Genomic DNA, 26,467 nt, shown 5'->3' on the forward strand with positions numbered 1-26,467 from the left:
GAACAAAAAAGTTTTTCTAATGTGTAATTCCTTTCCAGTCTTTCGTGTATCAAGAACTATAGCCTACTGTGAACAAGGAAAAGTAAACAAAAGAATATGCGAGCAAAATGCACAAGAATAAAAGCTTTTCTGACAGCAGTCCTTACCTTTTGCAGATGAACATGAAAGATAAATAAAAAAACACTTTAAAATGCAATACTTGATTTATATGGGAACTGAGCAATTAATTTTATTGACTTTTAATAAGTGACAGTCATCATCATGTCTGCATAAAAAGGACTCACACCTGCTGGTCATATCTCTATCTGCAAGTATTTTCTTCCCATGGATATATTTTAAAATGCTTGGTTTCTGACATAAGAGGAACAAATGCAAGTATGCAGGCATTCACAAAGCATGAACCCTCGCAGCCCAAGCTCGCTGGTATATTGGTGAACACAAAAAGTAGCAGAGATGCATGAGTTGAAACTAAAGGCCTATGCACATATTATGCTTTTTCAGGACTTACCCTTAGATAATTCTTGGGCAACTGCATTTTTGCAGAAAAAATACTGAAAACTTTTTCACTTTTGCCTCTTAGTGATTTTTCACTTCCAAGATTTTAGATTACTTGCAGCATCCTCTAGTGGCAGGTTTGTAGCTTCTTAAAGCTACCTACAATCATACACATTAAATACAAATAATTTGCTCTTGGTCAGTTCTTAAAACTTCCATACTCTTCTATTCTAACCACATTCTGCTGTGGTCTTCTACCATACTATGAGGCAACTCAGAACTAGAGGACATATGAATGCTGAAGAGGTCTACCTCCAATTCACTAGTCTTTAAATCAAAGCATGCGACTTGAAAGATAGGCTTCTGGAACAGAGTTCCATTTTCAATGTCCTGTTTACTATCATGGCAGATGGCAAATGTGAGGAAATGGAGGAGACCAATTCTGTTTCCACATTTCTTCCCACTTTCTTTCTCTCCTCCAGAAAGGTAGGTAAAGCCTGGATGCGATAGGAAGAAAGCCATGTCTCACAAAGCAGAACATTATTTCTTCTATCAGCTACAGTGGACCCTTGACTTACGGACGGCTTGACTTACAGACTTTTTGAGTTACAGACTTCTCTGGCCGCAAAATTTAGGTTTGACTTGCAGCCTGAGAATTGACTTGCAGACCAGAAAAAAACCAAAATGGAACAAAAACGGCCTGTTACGGAATTAATCGGTTTTCAATGCACTGTAGGTCAATGGAGACTTGACTTACAGACTTTTTGACTTGAGAACCACCTTGCAATACGGATTAAGTTCTCAAGTCAAGCCCCCACTGTACTAACAATGGCTCATTTACATGAAAAGGCATGTTGCAAATAGAACTTTGCTGCTCAGATTCTGGTAGAATGGAGGGACTGAGATCATAGGGCACACTATTCTATTCAAGGCAGGAGAACACATGGTTCACCCACTAGGATGTAACACATAATGTGTGCATGAGCCCCCTGACATGCTTCTGCCTTTCTTTGGAAATTTTCCTAAAAGTTTGCTCAACAGGAAGTTAGCAATGCAGGACTAAATGAAGGGGTGAAATGGAGCAGGTGAGGAAGAGGTGAAGCCACATTCTGTGATAAGCTTGGTTCACCCCAAAGCAATGGAGCAATCTGGTGTAGTAGCTAGCTCAGATTGACACAAGTCTCATTTTGTAGGAATATTGGGAATTCTATCCTAACCCACCAACAAGTACTGTGCATAGGATTTTCTTGGATTAGGGGAATGGATGCTCCTTGAGACAGTCTCAGTGGAAAGGGATCATAAAGAGCATAAGGAGGAGAAGAAACAGGTAGGAATAATTATAGAATTCCAGATTTTGATCACGGACACAAGTATGAACAAATTTCTGTATTTCACAGTTTGGCTTCATTATAAGGAATGAGGAGAAAAATTGAAAGTTCAGATTCCTGAAAGTGCATTGTGGGCCACCTCACTAGATAAAGACAGAGCACTGGGGGGAAAAATATAGGGCTCTATAAAAGAAATAAATTTCACATTGGGACCAGCCAGTTATTCACACAGTTAGGAAAGCCCATCAGACTGCTCCATGGCATCCTTGTGCAAGCAATTCAGGAAAATTTACTGCTGCTTCTACTTACCTTACCTATGTGCCATATATCTCATGAAAATGGGCCACTACTAAAATATTCGTTATGCACCTAAACGGGGTGGGAACAGGATGCACATGCCATTATAAGGCCCAATGTTGCAGCATTTCAGTCAGTGAATCAGTCAAACTACCACTTAAATCAATGAAAGTTTTTCTTGTGTGATGTATACAGGCAATGAAAATATGAAATGAATATCCTTTATCCAACCTGCATCATGCCATGTTTTCATTCGTACTGAAATGAAAGCCAAGCTTTCTTGGGCAATTACAAAGATAGAGTAAGAGTCCAAGTTATGCAAGCATGTGGAAAAAAAATAATAAACGTAACCGTTTTCAAAAGTTTTAAATTCACACAAAATATGCTCTGTGGCAAATGAGAAAGTAGATATTATTTGGTGGTTGTGGGTTTTTCGGGCTCTTTGGCCGTGTTCTGAAGGTTGTGGCCAGCATCTTCAGAGGACAGGAGTAGCACTCTGTGCTTTCCTATGCTAATATCTAATAAATAGATATTATTTCTTGTTAAAGACCTGTATATTCAATTTCCGACCATCTGGAAAAATGTTGGAAGTGTGCTCATAAAAGATATTTAAAAGACTGGAAATACTGAAGGCTGTAGTAGAACAGCCATATTGATTTTGCAAAATCTTTCACCGAAATGGGCAAAATTAAACCATTGAACTTTGATTCCTGAGACATCCAGTCATTTCACAATATGAGAATATTTTGAGAGGATCAGGTAGGATTACAACATTCATCTTTCCAAATCCACTCCTTCTGAACGTTAAGACCACATATGGACAGTTTTCTGTATTATTTTGATTATTACTACTAAAATCAGAACCTTCACTTAGCTGATGATCATGGTATTGCAGAATAAGAACATATATGGGTTAAAGTCTTAGAGCACCTGCTTGTTATGCTACAGCACATGTTCATGGAATGTTATGTTTCAACATAAGAAACTGGCTAAAGTGATTTCCTTCCTCCCTACCTTGCACTTCTACAGTCCATAGGAATTCTGTTCACCTATACTGCAATTTGGTAGCCAGGGTAAGGAGAGAGAAAGTACAGAATTTAGAAAAAAAACTTCCTCATCGGGATGCCGAAATGAGACCTATGTAACAGTAAAAAAATTCTTCTATGCAACATTTCTTCTGGGGACACATGAATTTCTCGAACTTGAACCTAAATTATCTAGGATGAAGAATAATCCAATATATAAACATTTAAATATTTGGGCTAAATCAGATTGTTAGTCCCACCTAGAGTAGATCCATTGAATAAATGAGATTTGTTATGTCAATGCATAGGAGTGTTTTAGGTCTACCCAACTGAAGCTAAGACTTACATTTAGTTTTTCATTATTGATGCAGAAGATTTTGAAGTTGTGGAAGATGTACCTACACATTTTATAGGCCTTTGCTCATTCTAATCTAAAATATCCAAATAATGGCTGCATGGAATACTCTTCCTCCTTTCCTCATCTCTCAGAGTAGGTCATTGGCCTCTGGTGCGATAGACCAACAGAGCAGCATCTAAATATTGGTGCTTAGCTCTTCACCGTAGTTCATGATAGGAAGTTCCATATGGGACAGAATATGATTTCTCACAGAAAAAGGGAAAGAAGGGAGGAGGGACTAAAAGGGGGCAGAACTGTCTGTATATGTATATAATTATGTAAAGAGCTACTATGGGAAAACCCCCCCCCCGAGACATCTCCCTTGAAATATGATTTTCATCAAGTATTGCATTTTAGACTTTATACTGAAAGTTTGCCAATAGGATCTTTTTCTCCGTTCACTGCACATTTCATTGAGATTCTTCAGACGTAAACATAAACCATGAAAAATATATTCTGAAAAAGCTTGGGTATTTTCTTCTTATTCGTCATAAACATCTATGCACAAACAACGTTTTCAAGGAAAAACTTCTGCTTCATTAATAACATGTTGTACTTACAAAATTGTGAGATTGGGGCATCGAGCTGGGGCACGTTCCCTCCTTTCGCATTAAGCTTCTGAACTTGAGTGGGTGGGACAGGTTTGTGGGACTGGCCGGTAGCTCGGTACATGGCTTGGACCCACAGGATGCGGTCTTGTTCATCATCACTCGCAAAAATCACTGTGTCACCTTCTTTCACTGCATTGAAGAATGCTCTGCCACCTTCCAAACCTGAAGGAAATCAGAAACCAGTAATAAGAAGGCAGCACAGAGAGATGTGATTGTTATGTAGCATTAGTTGTCGCTGTTCTGAAGAAGACCAAAGGATGGAATTCTGCATGCCCTATAACAGTGGTCCCCAAACTTGGGCCTCCAGATGTTCTTGAACTACAGCTCCCAGAAGCCTTCATCACCACCTCTGCTGGCCAGGATTTCTGGGAGTTGAAGTCCAAGAACATCTGGAGGCCCAAGGTTGGGGACCACTGCCCTAAAAGGATTTCCTATCTCCTCTATTCTACTGTAACTTCTTGGTGCTTGCTGAAAACCCCCTAGCAGACTCTTCATGACACACTACAATGTGCTTTAAAGGACCGTCAATGGGTGGGGCATTTTACTTCTCCCCTTAGGCAAACATTCATCTTTGCCATAGAACAGGGGTCCCCAAACTTGGTTCCTCAGATGTTCTTGGACTACAACTGCCAGAAATACTGATCAGCACAGCTAATGGCAAAAGTTTCTGGAAGCTTTTAGTCCAAGAACATCTGATGATCTAAGGTTGGGAACCACTGCCATAAAATAGAATAAAGTTGGGGTGCCAGAAATCTCTGCACTTTCAATATCAGTGCAGGTAAGAAAGTGTGCTTAATTTTTTTTAAAAAATTAAAATTAAGCACAAAATTATCATATATGTAATATATTACAGTTTCCGTCCATGCAGGGAGGAGAAAGTCTAATACTGTACTAACCATATGTAATATTCATTATTCTAAATCTTCACACTTTCATTGTGAAGACTTAGGATAGAACAGGTGTCTCTTCCAAACAGTTCTATTTGGGTATTCTATAGAATATGAAGAGCACATATTCTGGTTCTTTGTTGACAGATAGGTTTCTACATGCTGTTTTTGTTCAGTATGGTCACTTACATAAGGTGCTAGTCAGACATTCCTCTCTCTCCATTACTTGGACAAATATCTAGAATGCATGGATATCTGAGAGACTTGACAGGAGAGTTGTTGGGACTGAGAAAAGAGGTGTTAAGAATGGGTATAGCACAGTGTTAAAAGCTGCCCAAAGCTAACTTTTGTAAGATACGTTTGGCGGTGGCGGTGGATAATATTGGCTCCAAACCAGAAATTAGAGATTAATTCACTCACACACAGGCATGAATACTCTTGGAAATTAATAAGGAGGAACTGACCTGGAAAAAGTTACTCCTGGAATATAAAAAACCATAACCTGCAAGCTGGCATGGCACTGGATGTGTTGATTAAGTAACTCTGGTAGATATATTTTATTTATTTATTTACTTATTTATTTGATGTTTATATCACTCATCTGGTGAAATCCACTCTGGACAGTTTACAATCAAACACAGAAAGGATTAAAACAAACAGTAGTCCAAAAAGGGAGACACTGAAACCTTTCTGTGAAGTATGTCCTAGGTTCAGACCATCACATATTCAGCTAAAAATAATGTGGTTGTTGTAGGTTTTTCAGGCTGTTTGGCCGTGTGATGGTTTTTCTTCCTAATGTTTCACCAGTCTCTGTGGTTCTGATTCCTATCCTCTGAAGATGCCCATGGCCACAGAGACTGGTGAAACGTTAGGAAGAAAAACCTCCAGAACACGGCCAAACAGCCCGAAAAACCTACAACAACCATTGAATCCCGGCCATGAAAGCCTTCAAGAATACATTAAAAAATAATAATTTGGCTAAGATCCAGACATTTTATTTCACTCAAAAAACCTGGAAAGGAGAGACTACTACATATTTCCATCTCCTTGCTTAAAAATGTCAAGGTGGCAGCTGGCTGACTGTTGTTGAAATAAGACAGGGGCACAATGGGGCTTTCTTCAAAAGGAATTTCACAATGACTATTTCCCTATTTGTATTTGTTTGAAAACATTTATAACCAGCCTCTTTTCCTTGTGACTTAAGACAGATTACAACATAAATTACAATTGTAACAATAAGAAACAAGAAAGGGGTGTGGCACAGAAAATATGGAAGCTAGTACAGTAAAAAAAATATTACAAGCATGGGTGTTTCATTAAAAAAATGAAAGGAACATACACAGAAAAGTTGTTTTTATTTGTTCTTTTTAAATGGTTCTTTTGCTGATTTCAAAAAAGAGCATCTTCAAAATAACTTATTAGTTTTAGTGAAAATTTCATTTTTTTTGTATGCTCCCTTATTCATTTAAGCTTTCTTTCACCCCTTGACTGTTAAACTGCACAGGAAATGTTTCATGCTATAACATCATGAGGGCTGATGTCAACAGCCAACCAGAATGCTCGGGGTGAGGAAAGGAGGAACTCTGAAACTGTAAAGGGGCCTGGATTGGCTAGAGCCCAGTGGGAGTGCTTTGGCTCAGTCAGTTACTGGCAGCCAGTTTTTGAGGAGGTGGGGCAGGAAGCATGGTCTGTTACTCTTACATGGCCCTCCAGCTGCATGAGGTTGGGATAAAGGCAGGTGGGTGACTGACTGATTATTTATTTATTTATTTAACTTATATGCCGCCCACACTACCCAAAAGTCTCTGGACGGCTTACAACAATTTAAATACAATAAAAAGATAACACAATTAAAATACAATTAAAATATAGTACTCTAAAGTTGCCATCAAGACCCACAGTTTATATTAGTTAATTAAAAATCTGGCAGTCAATGTAATTTGAACAGAATCGGCCTGATGTGTTCCCTAGTGGCCCCACCACTCACCAGCTGCACAGCTCGATTTTGAACCAGTTGGAGTAGCCGGACCATCTTCAAAGGCAACCCCACGCACAGCACATTGCAGTAATCTATACGGGATGTTACCAGTGCATGCGTAACTGCAATGAGACTGCTCATCCAGGTAGGGCTGTAGCTGGTATAATTTCCACAGCTGAAGGAAGGCGCCTCTGGCCACCGATTCCACCTGGGCTTCCAGAGTTAGACCGGGGTCCAGGAGCACCCTCAAATTGTGGACCCTGTCCCTTAGGGGGAGTAAAACCCCATTCAGGGTAGGGAAATGGCCCTCCAGTCTTTCCGGCAAAGCACCCGCTAACAGCACTTCCGTCTTGTCTGGCTTGAGTTTCAATTTATTAACCCTCATCTAGTCCATTGTCAGGTCCAGACACGGATTCAGCACAGAAACTGTGTGATACTAACTGACTCCCTCCTTTCCTCACCACGCTGGCACTGGGAAGTGGGGAGATGCTTGCAGCCTCGTTGTTTCAGTCTCTGGAGGATCTGATATGGAGAACTTCCCCTCTCCAATTTCTGCTCAGTTTCCTACCAGTGCACACTGGGGTTATGCAAATCAGCTTAACTTAAAGGGAAAAAAGAGAGAAGAACCTTTAAAAGGAGAAAGAATCACCCCATCTTTGTGTCACTTTGGTTTGAGGGTGCTTGGATTGGTGGTGTTTTGGGGTAGTGGTGTTTGGTTGCCTAGCTCCTTCTTGGTGGTGGTGGTGGTGGGGTTTCTTTAAGGTTTTTGAGCCACTAACACCAGACATAAAGAAATGAATAGTAAAAACAAAAAGAAAATGATCTGAAAGAGTCAATCCCTTTCATATCAAATGAAACGTTTAGTTTAAAAAAACAGTGAAAACAACAGAGGCACCCTCTGAAATAAACCGAAATGAAAACCCAAGTTTTCACCATGTATATACACCTCTAGTCATCTCTATTCTTGAGATGTATAATAGAATCTTTAGTTAACTCTTTATCTGAGTCTTACAGGGGTACATACTGTACATTTCACAAAGAAAGACAGCTCACCGTGATTTTTAAAGCAGGATGTGGGCCTCTCTTAAGAGATGCAAGCTATTGCATGTGGAAACACAAAAGTCCTCCTCAGGTTTTCCTCCCCAATATTAATAGCTTGCTCATGAACTCCAGTCTACACATATCAAGACTTCTGGTACTTTTTATTCTGGTACTCAAGTATTCCGATGAATTATACAATATAAAATATATAATACACAATACAGGACAATATAACAAAAATCTAATATCCAATACAAGCAATATATGCATGTATACGCATACATACATACACATGCACATTGAAAAATCAGGAAGTTGTTATTAATTTCATAGCGACCCAGAATCAAATAGGGACAATTATAAAAAAAATGTAAGTCAACGACTGCATCTTGCCTACCTGGTTGTGGGTCCGTGTAGTCAACAGTGTATCCATCAAGCTGCAACAGCTCTTGAGGTTCAGCTTTTTTCTCTCGGTAGCTGCACATAGCAAATGTGTATTGGCTAACCTGCAGAAGACAATAAAGCTTAAGTAGCATCAAGTGATGATGGGGGATAAGTGCTCCTACTTAACAAATATGCATGCATTCACATTTTATGTTCATTAAAATGCTAATACACAAAATCTCTCCGTAATAGTTCGGGATCTTATCCAGTCCTGAAATGTCATGATGTATTCCACAATATGATAGAATATCTTTCTGCTGAACAGAAGACAGAATGCTGGATCACAACATTCATTTCCTTAGGACGCAAGATGCCATGTATCTTCTTGATTAGCAAATAGCACTTGGAATTATCTTGTATGCAGAGCAGCCACTTAGATGGAGACACACAAGTGGAAAATGGGAGTCAAAACCTAGGAACAAGCTGCAAGAATAATCTGAACAGTATTAACAGTACACCCAGAGGACATTGTCACACTTACACACCTAAAATGCAAAATGTGAAAAATCGATGCATCATACTGGTACACTGGTCACAGATCTCTAATTGACGGCATCCTCACTTTGATTACATAATCTGTTGCCAAAGTAACACACAGGTTTGTTACTATTTTGTACTTCGCATTGTCTTGCTTAATTATGACAGGTCCCATGCCTGTACCACTTGCTCTATAGGCTCAAGAGAGCTTTACATTCTTGGTTTTCATGGCATCTTGAGCCTTTTTGAGGAGAAGAGTGGGGTATAAATATTTAGGTAAAGAAATAACATGCTGAAATTATTGAAAATGTTGTTAACTTGGTGAGTAGCATGACATGCCCTAATCAATGCATCTGTTAACGCCTAGCCAGAATACTAAGAAAAAGCTTGATGATACCAAGATCTGGTTCAAAGACAGCAATCTCAGACCAATAAACCACAGTTAATTTGACCAAGAATAAGCATTTTTTATACTGGTTGCTCTTCCCTTCTTTCTTTATTTGCATATTGCAATGCAAATAGGTTTTGCTAAACCAAAGTTTACAATTCCACCAAAACTGGAAAACGGTGGTTAGGTATTGCTTTTAAACGGAAGCTGTTTATCTCAATCACACTTTAACAAACTGATTCTCGCAGGTTTTCTTATTGGGTTAATCTGGACAAGACTTTAGACTTCAGTGGAACATGTTTGGTGAGAAGCCAAAGTGGCATTTTTCTTCTTTTCATACTGCCACTAGAATTATTTCCTCTACAGACAAAATAAAATAACAGTGGATTTTTCAGACTCCAATTTGATCCCATAGCTTAAAAAGAAACTATTTTTCAAAATGAAGGAACTACTTGCTTTGAAAACTCTTATCATTCATTCAGATAGTGACAGAGTGACACACTGTCAGAAACAATGTAAGCTAAATTGCTGGTTACCAGTCATATTGAAGCAATCTCTAAACCCACAGATCTGTACACTTCTTGTCACTAGTCCTGTAAATGGCAGCTCTCACTCCTTTGAGTTACTATCTATCCACATGACATGATGCATTCAATGTCAAATTCTTGACGACAGTCTTTTTATTGGCTGCAGGGGGCATTGACATTGCCTTTGGGTGCACATCAGGCTGCATCAAGACCCAGCTTGTATGCAACATTTTTAAAAATCAGGATTGTCTAAAAGAAGACAGTTAGAAAGCAAAGGATTCTCCTCTGCTCTAGGCTAGGAACAGGGAAATTTACTGTCAAATGATTTCAAAATGACTTTGTTAAGGTTGTGTCACATCCTGGATGGCTTAAATAATTATATTGGTTTGGACATTTTCTTGACCTCTGGAGGAAACTTTGACTTCAGATGGTTTCTTAAAAATTCTTATATTCATGTATAAATGGATTGCGTTTGTCATTTAGGAGGAACTGCGAATAGCAATTGGAGGGAATCCCTCATCTGCATGGAGGTTGACTGGTTGTGTCTGCTGGCTGTGGTACAAAAAGAGCCACAAAACTTCCCTTCAAACTACAAAGAAGTGACTATTATGAGAAAACTGGTTGTTAATATGCACATCACATGTCTTGCTACAGAATGCTATTTATTTTTGAAGGTTTAAGAGCTTTTCACAGATAAATCAGAATAATTTGATGCCATGCTGCCCTCCACTGGTCTCAATTCAGTATTAACTATTTCCTTAAGATCAGTGCTTAGAAAAGTTACTTGTTTGGACTATAACTCCCAGATTCCCCTGGTCAGCATGGGCCGCAAGGCCATGTTGACTGGCAGAGGTCTGGATTTGTAGCCTAAGAAACCATTTTTTCCAAGATCTAATTGCAATCCTCCTGTTTCCCTTGCCACTTTCTCCACTCTGTGATGATCCATAATCTAAAAACCCAAATAACTTTGTTGTGGTGGTTGCTTGCAGAAAAATCCCATGAGAAAGTTTAGCCAATAAGGATGGATTTCCCTTAGAGGAACTACTACCAGTCATAACAAATTGACATGTCTCTAATCACACAACACATTACCCAGGACATCATAGCCTTGTTTGTTTGTTTGTTTGTTTGGTTAACCTTCTCCTGTGGTCCTGTTCTAAACTACTGGCAGGTGTTGTTCAGTCCTTTAGTCATGTCTGATTCTTCGTGACCCCATGGGGTCCCCTGGCAGGTGGTTCCCCTCAAATAAGGCAGTTCTAAAAGTGAATGTAAATAGGAATTTTCGGCACAAAAGGAAATAGTGCCATCTCTTGTCAACAGTTTTGTGTCTTTTTCCTTTTGCTTCTTCATAAGGGCTTCCTATCAAATAAAAGGTGAGCCGATTGCTTCAGAGGCAGCAACAACAGGTCTCCTGGCCTTTCTTCTTACCTTTCTCTTGCTGTTTCTCATAACCTTGAAAAGTATATCAAAAGCAACATTATCTGTTTGACGCTGCCCTAGGTAGTAATCTTCTCCCAATATATCACAGAGAACACTTGTGGGAAAGGCCCCGTATTAAGTGAGCAGAGCACGAACGAGCAAGTCAGTCCAACTGATGTACTGCAGCAGACATCTCTACATGTACATCTCTTTGTGATACACACACACAACTACTGCTGCACTGCAGCATTTGTTTGGACAGGCAAATAGACACTAAGTCAAGATTTAAACAAGAGGTATGTGCCATATGGCCTCCCTTGTATTTATTTATTTAATTTTTTTAACCTCACTTTTCTCCTTAAAAGGAGCTCAAGGCGGCTTACATCATTAAAATACAGTATTTAAAGCAATAATAGTGAGCATAAAAATAAAAAAAATATAACGTACAAAAGAACACCCTACGCTACTCTTCTCAGATACAGTGGAGGACAATATCCCACTGCTAGTGCTTAAGAAAGATTCAACTGCTGGTCTCACAGCTTTTCTGTATGAAATGGGAGGTGGGTGGGGGTCATCTTATCTTTTGTCTATAGCAGCAAAACCTTTTGGGCCAACTGTAGCCATCCAACAGTGCTGGGTGTCATCTAATTCAAATCATCATCATTACTGACAAGATACTCAGCACTGGCACTCCACAAGGCTGTGTCCTTAGTCCACTACTGTTCTCCATTTATTCATCGGATTGCACCAATAACCATCCCAGCAATAGGATTATCAAATTTGCAGACGATACTACACTAGTAGGACTTATCTCTGGGGATGATGAGTCTGCGTATCGGGACGAGGTATTACAGCTATCCCGCTGGTGCAAAAAAACCAATCTTTTATTTAACATCCAAAAAACCAAGGAATTCATAGTGGACTATAGGAAAAAAAGAGCAGACATTCAGCCACTGTATATAGATGGAGTTTGTGTGGAACAGGTGGTTGAATGTAAGTTTCTTGGGATTATCATAACAAATGATCTGACTTGGAGTGCAAACACCACTGCGTTAATCAGGAAGGCACAACAACGGTTGTATTTTCTAAGGATTCTTAGAAAGCAACAATTGACTGAGAGTTTGTTAATCACCTTCTATCGGAGTTTGATTGAGAGCATATTATCCTACTGTCTCTGTGTATGGTTCACGAGCTGCACAGTGGCAGAGAAAAAGGCAATTCAAGGGGTGATCAAGATGGCCCAAAACATCATTGGCTGTTCACTCCCCTCTTTGGAAGAATTGTATAAGAACAGATGTAAGAGGAAGATATCTAACATACTGAAAGACTCCTCTCATCCGGGATATCAGCTCTTTAAACTATTACCATCAGGAAGGAGATTCAGGGTATTGAAAGCAAGGACAAGCAGATTCAAGAACAGTTTTTACCCAAGTGCAGTATTGAGTTTAAATGCGGGGCCATAGTTTTTTGGTGGAATTTTAATTGCTGAGAGAAAATGGGGTATCTATATTTGGATGGTGAAAGTTGTGTATATTTTAACTTTTTTTTTGTAGTGTTGTCCAGTTTTACCTTGGGGAAGAGCACCTCATTTCGTTGCACCCACTTGTGAGCGCAATGACAAATAAATTTCTTATGTCTTATGTCTTATGTCTTATTATCATCCAAGACCTGCAGACCTGGAAGAGACCCTATGAATCACTGTGTCCAATCCCCGTCAAGAAGGCACGGTGGGGAATCGAACACCCAGCCTCTGACTCCACAGCCGGACACCTAAACCACTGAGCAACCCAGCAATTCATATGTTAGTATAGTAGCTGAAAATCTTGCTCTGGCCATAAACGATGCTGCATCAATAACTATAGAGAAGCTTGGATCATAACAGGTCATCAGCATCAAATTTTCCATACCTCTATATCCATTCTCACTTCCCCCCACCACCACTCAGTATCCTCACCCCTTTCCCTTCATACTCATTAACTTTTCTGCTGCTTGTCACTTTGATTTCTGTATTCGCCCTGCAGCTTCTCCACAAAGCAGAGCAAGATTCACAGAAACAGGCCTGACTGGGCCCTTGTTCCACCCACAGGATTATCACTCTGTATTGTGTTGCACTACATTAACTATCACAGGTACCCCAACATGTTGTTTCCCCATGAAAGGGTGTGTTTCTTTAATACTCATATTCCACCACAAGGATTAAATTCTACCACTGGTTTTAGGATGAGTGAACATAATGACCCAGTGACAGTAACATTCCACACAGTTTTGTGTAGTTGCACAGCAAAAACTGGGGTAATTTTATATATGGCTCAGAATTATAAGCAAGTTCTCCAAGAATTTCCCTTATCCAAGCAGGACAGCAAAACTATCCAGTCAGACAACAGTAAAAAGAAGAAACAATGTTTACTTTGAAAATTACGTGTTCAAAAACTTGACATGAAGACATGGGATTGTTAGTATTAAAAAGAATAATCATTTAGTCTGTTAAAATAAAGACTGAGCGGAGAGCTCTATGTAATGTCTGTTAAACTGGTACTAATAGATAAGCAAGCTGACTGACTTTAAAACTATCTCAGAGAGAAAAAAACATTTCAGCTTCCTAGTGGTGGGAAGAAAACTGAGCTACTGATTGGCTACTTAAGAACAATAAACAAACATGTTAGGTTTTCATACATAAACATGCTGGTTTGCTATTTCAACACATTTTAACATATTTCAACAGGGAAAAAAACTTATGTTCCGATTATTTATTTTCTAGCAACCAATATGTCTGCAAGACATTTCGTTTTGGCTGAATATTTGACAAAACATTGAACTAAATTATACCAGGGATAGGTTCCACATGTTAATTCACCTTTGTTTCTTTGCCTTTTTAAATTTTTCATACCAAGGCTACATATTTCTTTACATGCATTAAAACAGCACAGAAAGCATACATGGATGTCGTATTCTTATTTTGCACATATTAGGGTTGAATATGTTACCTTGTGCATATCTCTTGACTTTTCTAACAACTCTTGGGCCCAGTTATAGGCAGCATATGATTGAAGAAGAGGGGAGCACTGTGGCTTGAAATGCTGGGCTTGGGTCCCTCCTTAGCTTGCACCAAAAAGGGCTAGTTTTTCAATCAGAAGGTTGTGCCTACACATATATGGGTACTAAGGATAAAATGCTGTCAGAATATGCAAAACAGGATGGTGCTTTTCTCCTGACTACCATGAATCTGTCATTCATGATTATGCTAAAATGAGGGGAAAAGGGGCTAGCTGCCAACTATATCCCTTTACCTCATCTCGTGTGCTTCTTCTGGCTCTGATTAGCCAATACTCACTACTTATATATTATTATACAAAGATATCCTTTGCATTGAGCAGGGGGCTGGACTTGATGGCCTTATAGGTCCCTTCCAACTTCACTTTTCTATTTACCAAAAGAGAAGACAAAAAAAGGTGCTGTTTCTGTGGATGCCAAGTACATGAAGGGACTACTGAGGGTAGCCATGCTAGTCCTGGCTACTAGATATGGGACTCTTCGCGGCAGGCTCAGAAACTTTGAAAATTGATCGCAGTTCCCTTTTTTATAGAGAACTTTACATCGCTACTGATGGAGGCATCTTTCTGACTTATGATGATCATGTCAACTAAAGTGTCGTGAGAAGAGCCTCGTGGCGCAGTGGTTAAAACGCTGTACTGCAGCTAAAACTGTGCTCACGACCTGGGGTTCAAATCCCAGGTAGCCGGCTCAAGGTTGACTCAGCCTTCCATCCTTCCGAGGTCGGTAAAATGAGTACCCAGCTTGCTGGGGGGGCAATGTGTTGCCTGTATAATTAAAAATAGTGCTTGTAGCACTATGGGGCGGTATATAAGTCAAATAAATAAATAAATAAATAAATAAGAAAAGACTTTCTGGAGAAGACAACAACGCTGGTGAAGGCGGCAGGAAAAGGGGAAAATATAATATGACATGGATTAACTCAATAAAAGGATCCAGAGTCTTTAATCTGCAAGACTGGAACAGGATGGTTAAGGATACGACCCTTTGGAGGACACTCATTCACAGAATTGCATGTGACAATAAAGCCACTTGAGGAGCCTTTCTTGTCTGAAGAATGTGGAATAAAAGTTTTAACTAGATTTAAATGAATAAACAAACAATCAAACAAACAATGGCTTTTCCACCTCCACATTACTATTATAGTCACAACTGTGTGACTATGACTCTGTCTGTCTGTCTGTTGCTCTCTTTCTCTCTCTGTTCCCCATGTGAGAAAGACAGAGCCTTCAGATATATAGAGTGCTGCTGCCACCTCCTGGGCAACCATGGATATTCTAATGAACATCTTAGCAGTCTGCATCTCCCACATGCTTGATCAAAATAATCATATAGAAGTTAGTGCCTGAGCCTGAAGTGAGAGAAGCAAGCATATATCACATTGCTGAAGGAAACGGATCCCTTTATCACCCAGAATTAACATATCAAAATCTTCCTCTCTGGAATTGTTTTCTATAAAAGAATGTTCTCGGCTGTGGAACACCCTCCCTACTGAAATTCGGCTGGCACGCTCGCTGGGCGTTTTCAAAAGCCAACTGAAAACTTGGCTATTCAAGCAGGCCTTCCCTTCAGTCAATGAAGTGATGCTTATTTCTTATTTCTTTCCTTTTAACTCGTGCCATCTTGGGACTCTTTACTTTTAAATTAATTGTTAAAATTGTAAGTTCTTTGATTTTATATTTCTCTGTTTTATCTATCTAATTGTGTATATTTTAAATTGTTTCTATTTGTATGTTGTGAGCCGCCCAGAGTAGACCATGTCTAGATGGGCGGCATATAAATAAATAAATAAATAAATAAATAAATAAATAAATAAATAAATAAATAAATAAACACATACATACATACATACATACATACATACATACATACATACATACATACATACATACATACATACAGTGGTGCCTCGCTTAATGAGCGCACCGTACAACGACGAAATCGCATAGTGATCCCTTTTTTGGGATCGCTAATGCGATCGCTCAACGTTTTTTAGATAGGGCAAAATTCGCTTTGCGAAGATCGGTAAGCGTTTCGCTTATTGATCTTCGCAAAACGAAGCCCGACGATCAGCTGTTCAGCGGCCAAAATGGCTGCCAGAAGCCCGGAAATGGCCCAAAATGGCCACGCGCAGCGTTTTTGCGCCCTCGTTAAGCGAGGGGAGGGCGCAAAAATGGCTGCCGGCCATTAAGAAGCATCGCTGAACGGTGAGTATTCGGCCCATTTGGAACGCATTAAACCATGTTTAATGCGTTCCAATGGAATTCCCTGCCCCGTTCAACGATGCTTCAGCATAGCGAAGGTTAATCCAGCACGGATTAACCTCGCTATGCGAGGCACCACTGTAAATAATACAAATATTAATCTGTTGTCTGCTTTAGCACTTATAATACTTTTCCTGCAATACAAAACAATCTGTTTTCAGGAAATCACTACCCTGCATACAGAACAGATAGACATCTTAGCCCTGTGCAGTAACTGCAAGTAGAAAATGCACATCATGTGCGCCCCCAAATGCCAATTCCTAAGCTAGCCACACCTTTTGGTTGACAGAGCATCAGCATCCGTCTCAGGGAAGCCCACATAAGTGCAGAGGAAGGCATGTAAGGCTTCTCCCTGGTCAATTGCCAGAGTTATTGCACTTGCCAAGAGCGTCCCACATGCATACATACTCTCCTGGCAGATATATCCACTGGAGCATGTACATCAGTGTCAAAGAGCCAGCACACTCTCATGTATTCTCAATAGGTCCTTCATGTACTCACATGAGTGAAGTACAGTTCTGGTTCATCAGTATTCTTTACATTATTAGTTAACTTGAGATTTGGACATACATTTAGTAGGACAATTTCAAATCTGTTGAAACACTTGGACCACTGACTTGAAGCTGCTCAAATCCAAATCTTGCTGGTTAGAATGACATACTCTTTCATTTGCAGTCTGACTTCTAGCAAACTGCAGTTATTCATTAATTATCTGGACTGGAACTATGGCTCTTTCTATTTTATTATTCTTTTATTATTTGAATTTACATTCCGCACCATCTGCCAACCAGGCCACTCTGGGCGGCTAATAACAATATAAAGAATAATATTAAAAACATGATGAAAATAAATTAATACATCACAAATATGGAAATTAAAACAGATGGCAATAATGGTGGTAAAAAGGGTGATGAAGAGGATGGCATAAAGAATGGTTAAATATAAAAATAATAAAAGTCTGCCTTCTATATAAGGCGGTCTTTTCTAAGAGTTGTGATGGTAAATATGAATATTCACTTCAGCTCAGCCTCTTTGTGTGCCTTCATTTGTCCTGACTCCCATAGACCTTTTTGAAGAGTGAAACAGAGGAACATGTGTTCAGGCTCTTCTCCTGCTTGATGGTGGTTAGCTGTCTTCAGTTAAGAAACCACTATAAACATCTGTTGTATACTGAATGGCGTGACTCAGTCTTTGTCTATGGCATTTCTTGACTTAGGGCAACTTGCCTCCAAAAGTTAGGCCATTTGTGTAGCTATGCATGAGGATTTTGGCCACCATATCCTTTCTTTAACCTACCCGATAAATGTTTAATTTGCACTTTTGTGTACCTTTCTTTCCCCTGAGATATTATATCTTTGGTTTAGATGGGCAGGATAGAAATCTAATAAAATAAATAAATAAATAAATAAATAAATATGTATGTCTGCATTTAGACAACAAATGATCTATTTTTCTATCAGGAATATCAAAAATGGGTACAAAAATCTGAAAAATAAGAACCGTATGGAACTGTGAAACAATAACATGCAGCAGAAAGGGGGCTATATGAAAACCACAGAATTGCAGAAAGCCTGCCTAAGAGGAAAATTTAGCCACTTACACAAAAGTGACAAGTTATTAGTTTTTATGATAGTATAGCAGGAAGATGTTAATCTTATGGACCTCTTCCCTCCCCCACCCACAAAAAAAGCTTGCTTAGCAACAGCCACCTGCCAAACAGATGGTAGGATTGCCAAAATATTCATAATGGCAGCTCTTAAAGCGCAATGGTGCATATAGACCTAGTAACCAAATATGTTACTTGTAGTTCAAGAATATGCTTTGTGCTGTTCAATGCTTGGAAGATCCCCACATGCAGCAGAAGCAACCAGGCCATTTACTATCAAGAACTATTTACTATAGCCTGATTTTGTCTGTCTATCTGTGCGTGCAGATCTTTACAATAGTCATAGCCAAGCAACTGCATTGGCAGCTCAGTCAACACCACTCTATTAGAGAACTAAGGTCACACTGGGAACTCCTAGCCAAAAAACAGCCTCACACAACTTGGATTGAACTGTCCTCTGATTGGTTGCCACCTCTCAATGGTTGATCGTAAGATCCTGTACCTTCCTCTTTCTCTCTGTGGCTGCTCTGAGGCAGCCATAATCCCCACCACTGTCACAATATGCATATTTTCACCAGTTTTCATTACTTGTTACATTTAATTATATGTCACATAATAACAGTTTCTATAGCAGCAAAGGCCGATTTTTGCAGAACTTCAGGAATGATGACTCGAACATTTGCTTTTTGTGGTGTTATCTTATAAAAGTAATCTTTTTTAGTTGTAGAAAAGTAATCTTTTCTAACAGAGTCATGCTGTCAGATTTTAGGGACCCTGGCTTTCATTTTCTCATCCTCTGCAGACTTATCTAAAAAAAGAAAATAGGAGATATTTGGGAGATAAAAAGTGATTGCTTTATAATCCTGGATGACCAAAAGTTGTACTTTTTGCACTTACAAGAGTAAATCTATTCAATGTAAAAGCTTTCATGGAATTTTTCAGTTAGTTATAAGCTTTAAGCTGGTTTTGCCATGCATTTCCACTGATTTAGGATGCTGTGGACACATTTTCATTCCTAACCTTGAGGTCATATTCTGCCATCACTTTCACACTGCATATCTCAGAATTTACAATGAGTTGAATAAAAAGTCTGTGCCATGAAATTTGCATGCAATTAGCATTATGTTCATTTCAGAGGGCAAATTTGCTACCAGAGCAGAAGAGAAAGGCACACAAAAAATTACAACAGTACTTACTTTTTTTCTGGACTTGCATCCCAAAGTATATATATGTACATTGCTGTCTGTCTGTCTATGACTAAACACTTTCTGCATAACAGAATCAGTACAACAAATACAGAAGCTATCTATGCAAAATGGTTTCAATCACAGTTTGAAGACAAAACAGAATGATTGTCAGAAATTGTCAGAATATCCAGGTGAAAAATCTTGCAGGACCAGGAAAAATGAGTCTGTATGGCTCCTTGGAGAGCTTGGACTGGTTAGAACAATCAATAATAGTTGTATTTAGTATGTATTTCCCAGTGTGATCAGTGATAGATGAGGACTCTGGAAAACAGGGTTCAAATCCCTAGTTGGCCATGGAAAGTCACTAGGGGAGTGGAACTGGTAAAATCACTCCTCCAATATCTGACTTACCTTGAAAACCCTATTAAGATCACTAAGTTGGTTCCACCTTGACAGAACAGAACCAACACACTTAGTATAATGCTTATCATTAGTAAACGAATGGCTGCTAAATCATTAACTGTAGTGATAGGTTACACCCAATGGTTCTATTTAGAATTCAGCTGATCAAAATGCATTTATCTTTCTAAAACAAACATAAGCAGTGAGAATTTTTCCTTGATTTTCAGCCATGTCTAAGTCAATTTCTGATGTCACTGGGAACACAAGAGGTCTGTATGTGATCTCTTCAAATATCTGAGTCCAGAGGCTTCTGGCTGCCTAGTCCCTGGATACTACTAGGGTGGAAGCAAACTCTGTCCATGCTCTTTCTTACTGGTAACATAGCAAGAGAAAGATAGACAGAAATTCTGAGAAATGTACTTTGCCAGGGTGCCTGGGCTTCATGAGATCAATAGACTTGCCAGGGTGCCTGGGCTTCATGAGATCAATAGACTGGAACCGGAGGAAGAGTTATTTTCTTTCTCAAATTGCATTTTTATTGGGATAATGAAGTTGTAGCCAGTACAGCTTGAATTTACTGGAATATCAAGTATACATCCCATACTGGGTAATTATAAAGTTCTGTAATATCAATAGTTAAAACAGATTATTCTGTTTTGGATTATACAAATTGATAACAGGGTATCAAATAGGATATAACTCAATAAAACAAGATATTTATTCAGCATGAATAATCGTTTGGAAGTGAGAATTAAACAACATTATGCCCAGGAGATAAGAGCCATGTTCTTACAGAGAGCAGTAGTGATGGTGGCAGATAGTTAGAGTCATGTAGGTGCTCCCTTCCTTATTTACCTGACCTGTTCTCCTTTTCACGCAAAATTGATATCCTCTAGCATAACGTTGCTTCCTCTCTCCACAGTCCTCTTCCAGCTCCTTCCCAAGCATGCAGCAAGAGTAGCCCTGTAGCCCAAAACACCTTCCTATCTTAGATGGAGGTCTAAGATTATTTGACTTAAATAGTGAAGCCAATAAACTATCAGTGTAAGGTTCTCAAAGTGGGGAGGAGATAGAGTATTTTCTTCAGTGTACTTCTATTAATGCTTCAGTGAGCTTCTATTGATGCTTCTATTGTTGACCCTGTTTTGAATTGTCACTAGCATAATCTTGAACTTGTACAGCATGGTGCACCGCAACAATGGCTTCAAGAATTCAAGGCTGTACTGTGTCTCCTGTGAGTGGGGATGGTCAAGATCACCTGGAAAATGTGAGGCTGATGTGGTTAGATGCTCTGTCAGCTACACAAATTTGGGCAAGCTGCATGTTGCCAGTGTTGCCAAGCGTAAGAATGGACCGACACTTTATTTATCAATACCCACAGAGAGTCGCCGTAAGCTGGAACTGAATTATCAGCTCACCATTCCATCTTCATCCTTATCTGAAATACACTGGAGGCAATTCCTCCCTTACTACCTAGAAAACGGTCTGTCTGATTTAAGAACTATTCACTCTACCCTGTGAAAGAAGAAACTGCCAAAGCAGGACTGCACCCGAACATGGAGAAGATAAAAATCATTACTGCAGAAGAACTATGCAACTTTAACACATATAATGAAGAAACTGAAATAGTTAGACATTTTGTATACCTTGGTTCAGTCATCAGTCCTAATTAGCAGCTGGCTAAAGAGCACTCTTCTGGAGGTACATGCTTTGGAGGTTTTTTTTTTTAATAATTTAGACGTTCCAAATCCAATCCTTACTAAACAGGGAGGCGGTGGAGAGGAGAGTCAGCTGAAGACTTACTGCAAGTTTGGCATCTCTAACTCATGCAGGGGCTGTTATACCAATCCTGGAAGTTCCAAACCACATGGACCACAAAGTATACAAATTGCTAGCATCAATAATAGTTTGGAATTTTGTTTCGCTCTGGGCATACACATTTCTCTGAGGCACCCTGAAACAAACCACAAAACACTCCACTTTGTGGGCTTTTTTTCTTTCTTTCTTTTTGCTTCAAGCTCATTTTAATTCAAGAATAATGACTCATGCAAGGTCATTTGCATTAATACCAGGGCTTGAAACAAAGCAAAGTATCTCAGTATATTCAAGAATCTTGACAAAACCAAAACCAAGGCAACCTTTCTCTATGCTGATGTATGATACATAAATGCTCACATAAACATTCATCTAAAAATAAAGTAGAACTTGTGTTGCTTTTCCTAAATGAGGGGAGGCATTGCAGCCTTCTTACAATATTCAAAAATATTAAGCAACAAAGTTCATAAGAAGAAAAGAACTGAAAATTAAACTTAAAAATCAATCTTCAAAACAAGGAAGTCTTGTGTCTTATGCAGTCTGACTTAAGGATATCTAAATTGGTTGTTGTGGGGTTTTCAGGCTCTTTGGCCATGTTCTGAAGGTTTTTCTTCCTAAAGTTTTGCCAGTCTCTGTGGCCGGCATCTTCAGAGGACAGCACTCTAAATTACATTAAAAATACTTTGTACAAATTTACACTGAAACATCTTGTTCCTTGGGGCCACGGGATCTCATTAATCTCCTTCTGCAGAGGAATGCTTGGAGATGGAGACCAACTTGATGTGGACAGAGAAATCTCCACAGCCTATGCCATTCCATTTTTCTGTGAGGGGAGGAGAGAAGCCACCCCCTACTAGTCCAACCATTGTGTCTCCTGCCACTTCTGTCCATTTCACCTTCCAAATACTGAGGAAAAGTCATCTGAAGATATGTCTATGTAATTAAGATGTTATTCCCCTATGATGCATGAAGTGGGCCTCACATTATGGAAAGAGCCTTCTACATTGAACATATTTTATAGACATGCCCTTAATATATGGATTACTTATGGAAGATACAGGGATGAGATGTTGGGGGCAGGGCACATTCATAGACCACAGTACTCTCATGTCTCTTTACTGTACCTCTTAAAGAGCTGCTGGTTATCCTTATATTTCACATGGGGAAGATGGACACAAACATACAATAGTTTAGGTATCTGGCTGTGGAACCAGAGGTTGAGAGTTTGTTTCACCACTGTGCCTCATTGACAAATGATACATAGAGTCCCTTCCAGCCCTGCAGTTCTAAGCTTATTATATTATAGTATATATTATTATACAAAACCATGGCTAATCTAAGGTCCTCTAGTGCAGAGGTCCTCAACCTTAGGCCTCCAGACGTTCCTGGACTACAGCTCCCAGAAGTCTTCACCATCACTACTGGTGGCTAGGATTTCTGGGAGTTGAAGTCCAAGAACATCTGGAGGCCCAAGGTTGGGGACCACTGCTCTAGTGGATTCATGGATGTGGTAATGAGCTGAACTGTCGCATTTTCTGTTCACAGCCTACAATCTTAAGCAGTCCTCTGTATCAGTTCGCAAAATTTATACTTTTCCAGAGCATTAAAATATATGAAAATAATTGTCAAAACATAAAATACAGTTTTATATATTAATATTTTTAATAATAAAGACATCACGTGGTGTAACAACATACGGCAACAGCAACAGCCCCCTTTAGCTGAAATATTACCTGAACCAGCACAAAGAATCTTTTCTTCCATCTCTTCCAGACATTTTTGCCAATGGCCCACAAATACCTACAAAAGAAGAAGAAACGTCATAAGTAACATTTCTACGAACAAGAACAAGATCATAGGCAACGAAAGGTTATATGACATGGTTGTTATCTTTGACCATCTGAAAGACGGTCAAATGGAAGATGGAGAAAGCTTGTTATCTGCAGATCGAAAGGGCAGAACCAAAAGCATGGATTCACATTACAAGAAGATATTTAAGCTAAACTTACAAAGACTTTCCTGACAGAATAGAATGGATTGCCTCGGGAAGAGGTGGAATTTCCACCACTGGAGGATTTTAAGTAGAAGCTAGAAGGCCATCTGTCTGAAAGTTAACTATTGATTTCCTGTTCATCGCAGGAGCCTTTTCTAGCTCTCCAGTTCTACGGCTATAATTCTATTTCAGCTGCTAATTCTATTTCAAAGCTGGAGTGATAGACACTACTGGTAGAGCTTTAGAGCTTAGTTAACCTAAGAGAGACTCCAGGGAACCAGATGTCACATTCCAGTATAGGAAGTTCAATCCCCAACTCTATTTCTCCAGAATTACCCCTGTGCAGAAAACAGGAATTTATTTATTTATTTATTTATTTATTTATTTATTTATTTATTTATTTATTTATTTATTTATTTATTTATTTATTCATTCATTCATTCATTCATTCATTCATTCATTCATTGATTTGATTTGATTTGATTTGATTTATACCCCGCCCATCTGGCCTATAAGACCATTCTAGGTGGCTGTTTATGAAACGACTGAGACAGATGTGAAGGCCTGATTTACAATCAAGTAACAAGAACCCAGACCTCATGTCTTGTGTCACCAGGTCCCTTTGCCTTGTGTGCCACCGAGCCATAGCTGGGCAGACAATGGAGTATTGGCACTACAGAAACAGCCGCTGAAGACCCAGGTTAAATGAGATGCTGGGCATCTAAAAGCAAGGAAGATTTTTTTTTTGCCTTGCATCATGTTTAAAACAGCCCGAAATCTATGCAGATAAAACTGACAGGCAGTTGGCCTACATGCTGTACGTTTGTGCATAATTTAGCAGAAACATTCTAGGCTGCATTATTGATGGCTTGATTAAAAGTCCAATGAAGTTACTGGGGAAATTATAAATGACTTCATAGAGGTCTGGAGCATTAAATCTCTAAGAACAGGGCAGATGGCGTAATCATTTAAATGTACTGTAGTCTTCAGAACTAACTGTGAGTCAAAAGGAAATGTGACAAAAAGCCAAAGCTAATTAGTTTAGTTAGGAAACGAAGTGTTAGTGTCAAATTAGTCTCTACAGAGCATGATTGTAGACCAGCCAGCAACCTCCAGGTAGCTTAACTATTTTTGGAAGCACTTTTACAGTACTTTCTAAAAGTACTTTTACTTTCTAACAATAAAGGGCAGGGTTGGTTTGACCCACATGGGGAGGGACCTAGTTGGTTCCTTTACTTTTAGAATGTTACAGACAGCTTGAAGTCATAATTCTGACCCATTTCTAGGCACTAAAAAAATGGGCATTAGAAGTATATGTGGACACTTTGGAAGTGATATTTCATGAAAGTTGCATAGAAAATCTTCCTGCAGGACAGCATTTAATTCATAAAATAGGACAGGAAAGTAGAACTCACAGTTCCGCTCTGTCATGAATTTATTAGATGGATGTGGACACTTTTTTTTTACAAGCCTTAATTCACAAGCTTAAAAAGAGGATAATTGGAATATAATAGTGCTACAGCCTGATGTAAATATTTGATTCATAGTGTTATAAAATGTTAATTGGTTTCTACTAAACTTTTTTACTTCTAAATGTACATATTTTGAAAAACTATGGGACCTTTTGTTTGCAACTTGTGGTGGAGATTGACATCTTGCAGTAAGCAATTATAATTGTTTCAACGAATGTTTTTCCTGCACGGTAAGGAGCAACTGCTAGTCTGAGAATTCGCTGTGAGAAAATCAAACTACAAGCTGATACATTGCTTTGATTTCTAAGGCTTGAGAAAGCTACCATTTTGGACTAAACCTGCCACTGGTCATGAACTGAGATGGGCACAAATCAGAAAAATGGTGATTCATTTTGATTTGTGATTTGTCAAGGTTGATGAATCACGAATGATGAATTTAGAAATTTTTCTGATGAATCTATGAATCGAGTCATCAATTTATTTTTACTTTAAGACCCTATAAAACAGCCCCCCAAGCACCTAGATATACCATATTCACAGGGAACCTTCCCCCACCTCTCCTCTACAAGCCCAGCAGGACTGGTAAAGTTTGGGTTTCAGATGTCCAAGTTATACACCATCAAGTTATACCCCCAGGAAAGTTTTCTCCAGGTACCTAGAGACACCAAATTTGTAGGAAAGCTTCCCCAGACTCTCCTCTACAATCCCTTTAAGCTCAGTGGATGTAGGGTTTCAGACATCCAAGTTATACACCCACAAAGTGGGTCCCCTTTCACAACTGGTTTGGAGGGATTATAGGGGACAGTCATGGGAAACTTCTCTATAATTTTGGTGTCTCTAGGTGCCTGGGGGAACTTTCTTGGATGAGCTCCTTGTGGTGTATAACTCGGACATCTGGAATCCAATCTTCACCAAACTTGTAGGGCTTGTGTCAGGGGAAGCTTCATTGAATTTTTGTGTCTAGATGTCTGGGGGCCTGTTTAATAGTCAAATCAATGAATCATAAATTGCTAAAAATGTTAGATATCTGTAGGGGCATTGATTCGTATCAATAAATGATTTCCCTCCAGTCATCACCCGATTATTTTTCCCATCTTTAACTATATTACTACTGTTTTTTTTATTATATTGTTTTTATTTTATCTATTATTGTTAGCCACCCAGAGTAGACTTTGGTCTAGATGGGCAGGGTATAAATTTAAATAAAGACATAAATAAATAAATATGAATCAATGAATTCATGATTTTTGAATGGATTTTGTGATTCATTTTTTAATTTGTGCCCATCTCTAGTCATGACCACTTAGTGATTCTGACACAAAAAGTTGGGAAAAAGCACCTCTTCTAACTACTGATTTATGCA

The 26,467-nt window shown here is 39.0% G+C and overlaps 1 protein-coding gene across 35 annotated transcripts in view; it reads right to left on the bottom strand.

Annotated features, from left to right (window-relative positions):
* CADPS (calcium dependent secretion activator) overlaps window positions 1–26,467 on the bottom strand; it is a 400,801-nt gene that overhangs the window by 169,989 nt on the left and 204,345 nt on the right. For all 35 annotated transcript variants that reach the window (XM_072989350.2, XM_072989349.2, XM_072989351.2 and 32 more), the window contains exons 9-11: window positions 23,373–23,439; window positions 8,457–8,565; window positions 4,103–4,315 (exon numbers count right to left, since the gene is read on the bottom strand). In XM_072989350.2, coding sequence (XP_072845451.2) covers window positions 4,103–4,315; window positions 8,457–8,565; window positions 23,373–23,439 — 389 coding nt within the window. The remainder of the gene's footprint in view (window positions 1–4,102; window positions 4,316–8,456; window positions 8,566–23,372; window positions 23,440–26,467) is intronic.

This window comes from Pogona vitticeps, chromosome 2 (assembly GCF_051106095.1).
Source record: "Pogona vitticeps strain Pit_001003342236 chromosome 2, PviZW2.1, whole genome shotgun sequence".
In the NCBI taxonomy this organism is placed as follows: Eukaryota; Metazoa; Chordata; class Lepidosauria; order Squamata; family Agamidae; genus Pogona; species Pogona vitticeps.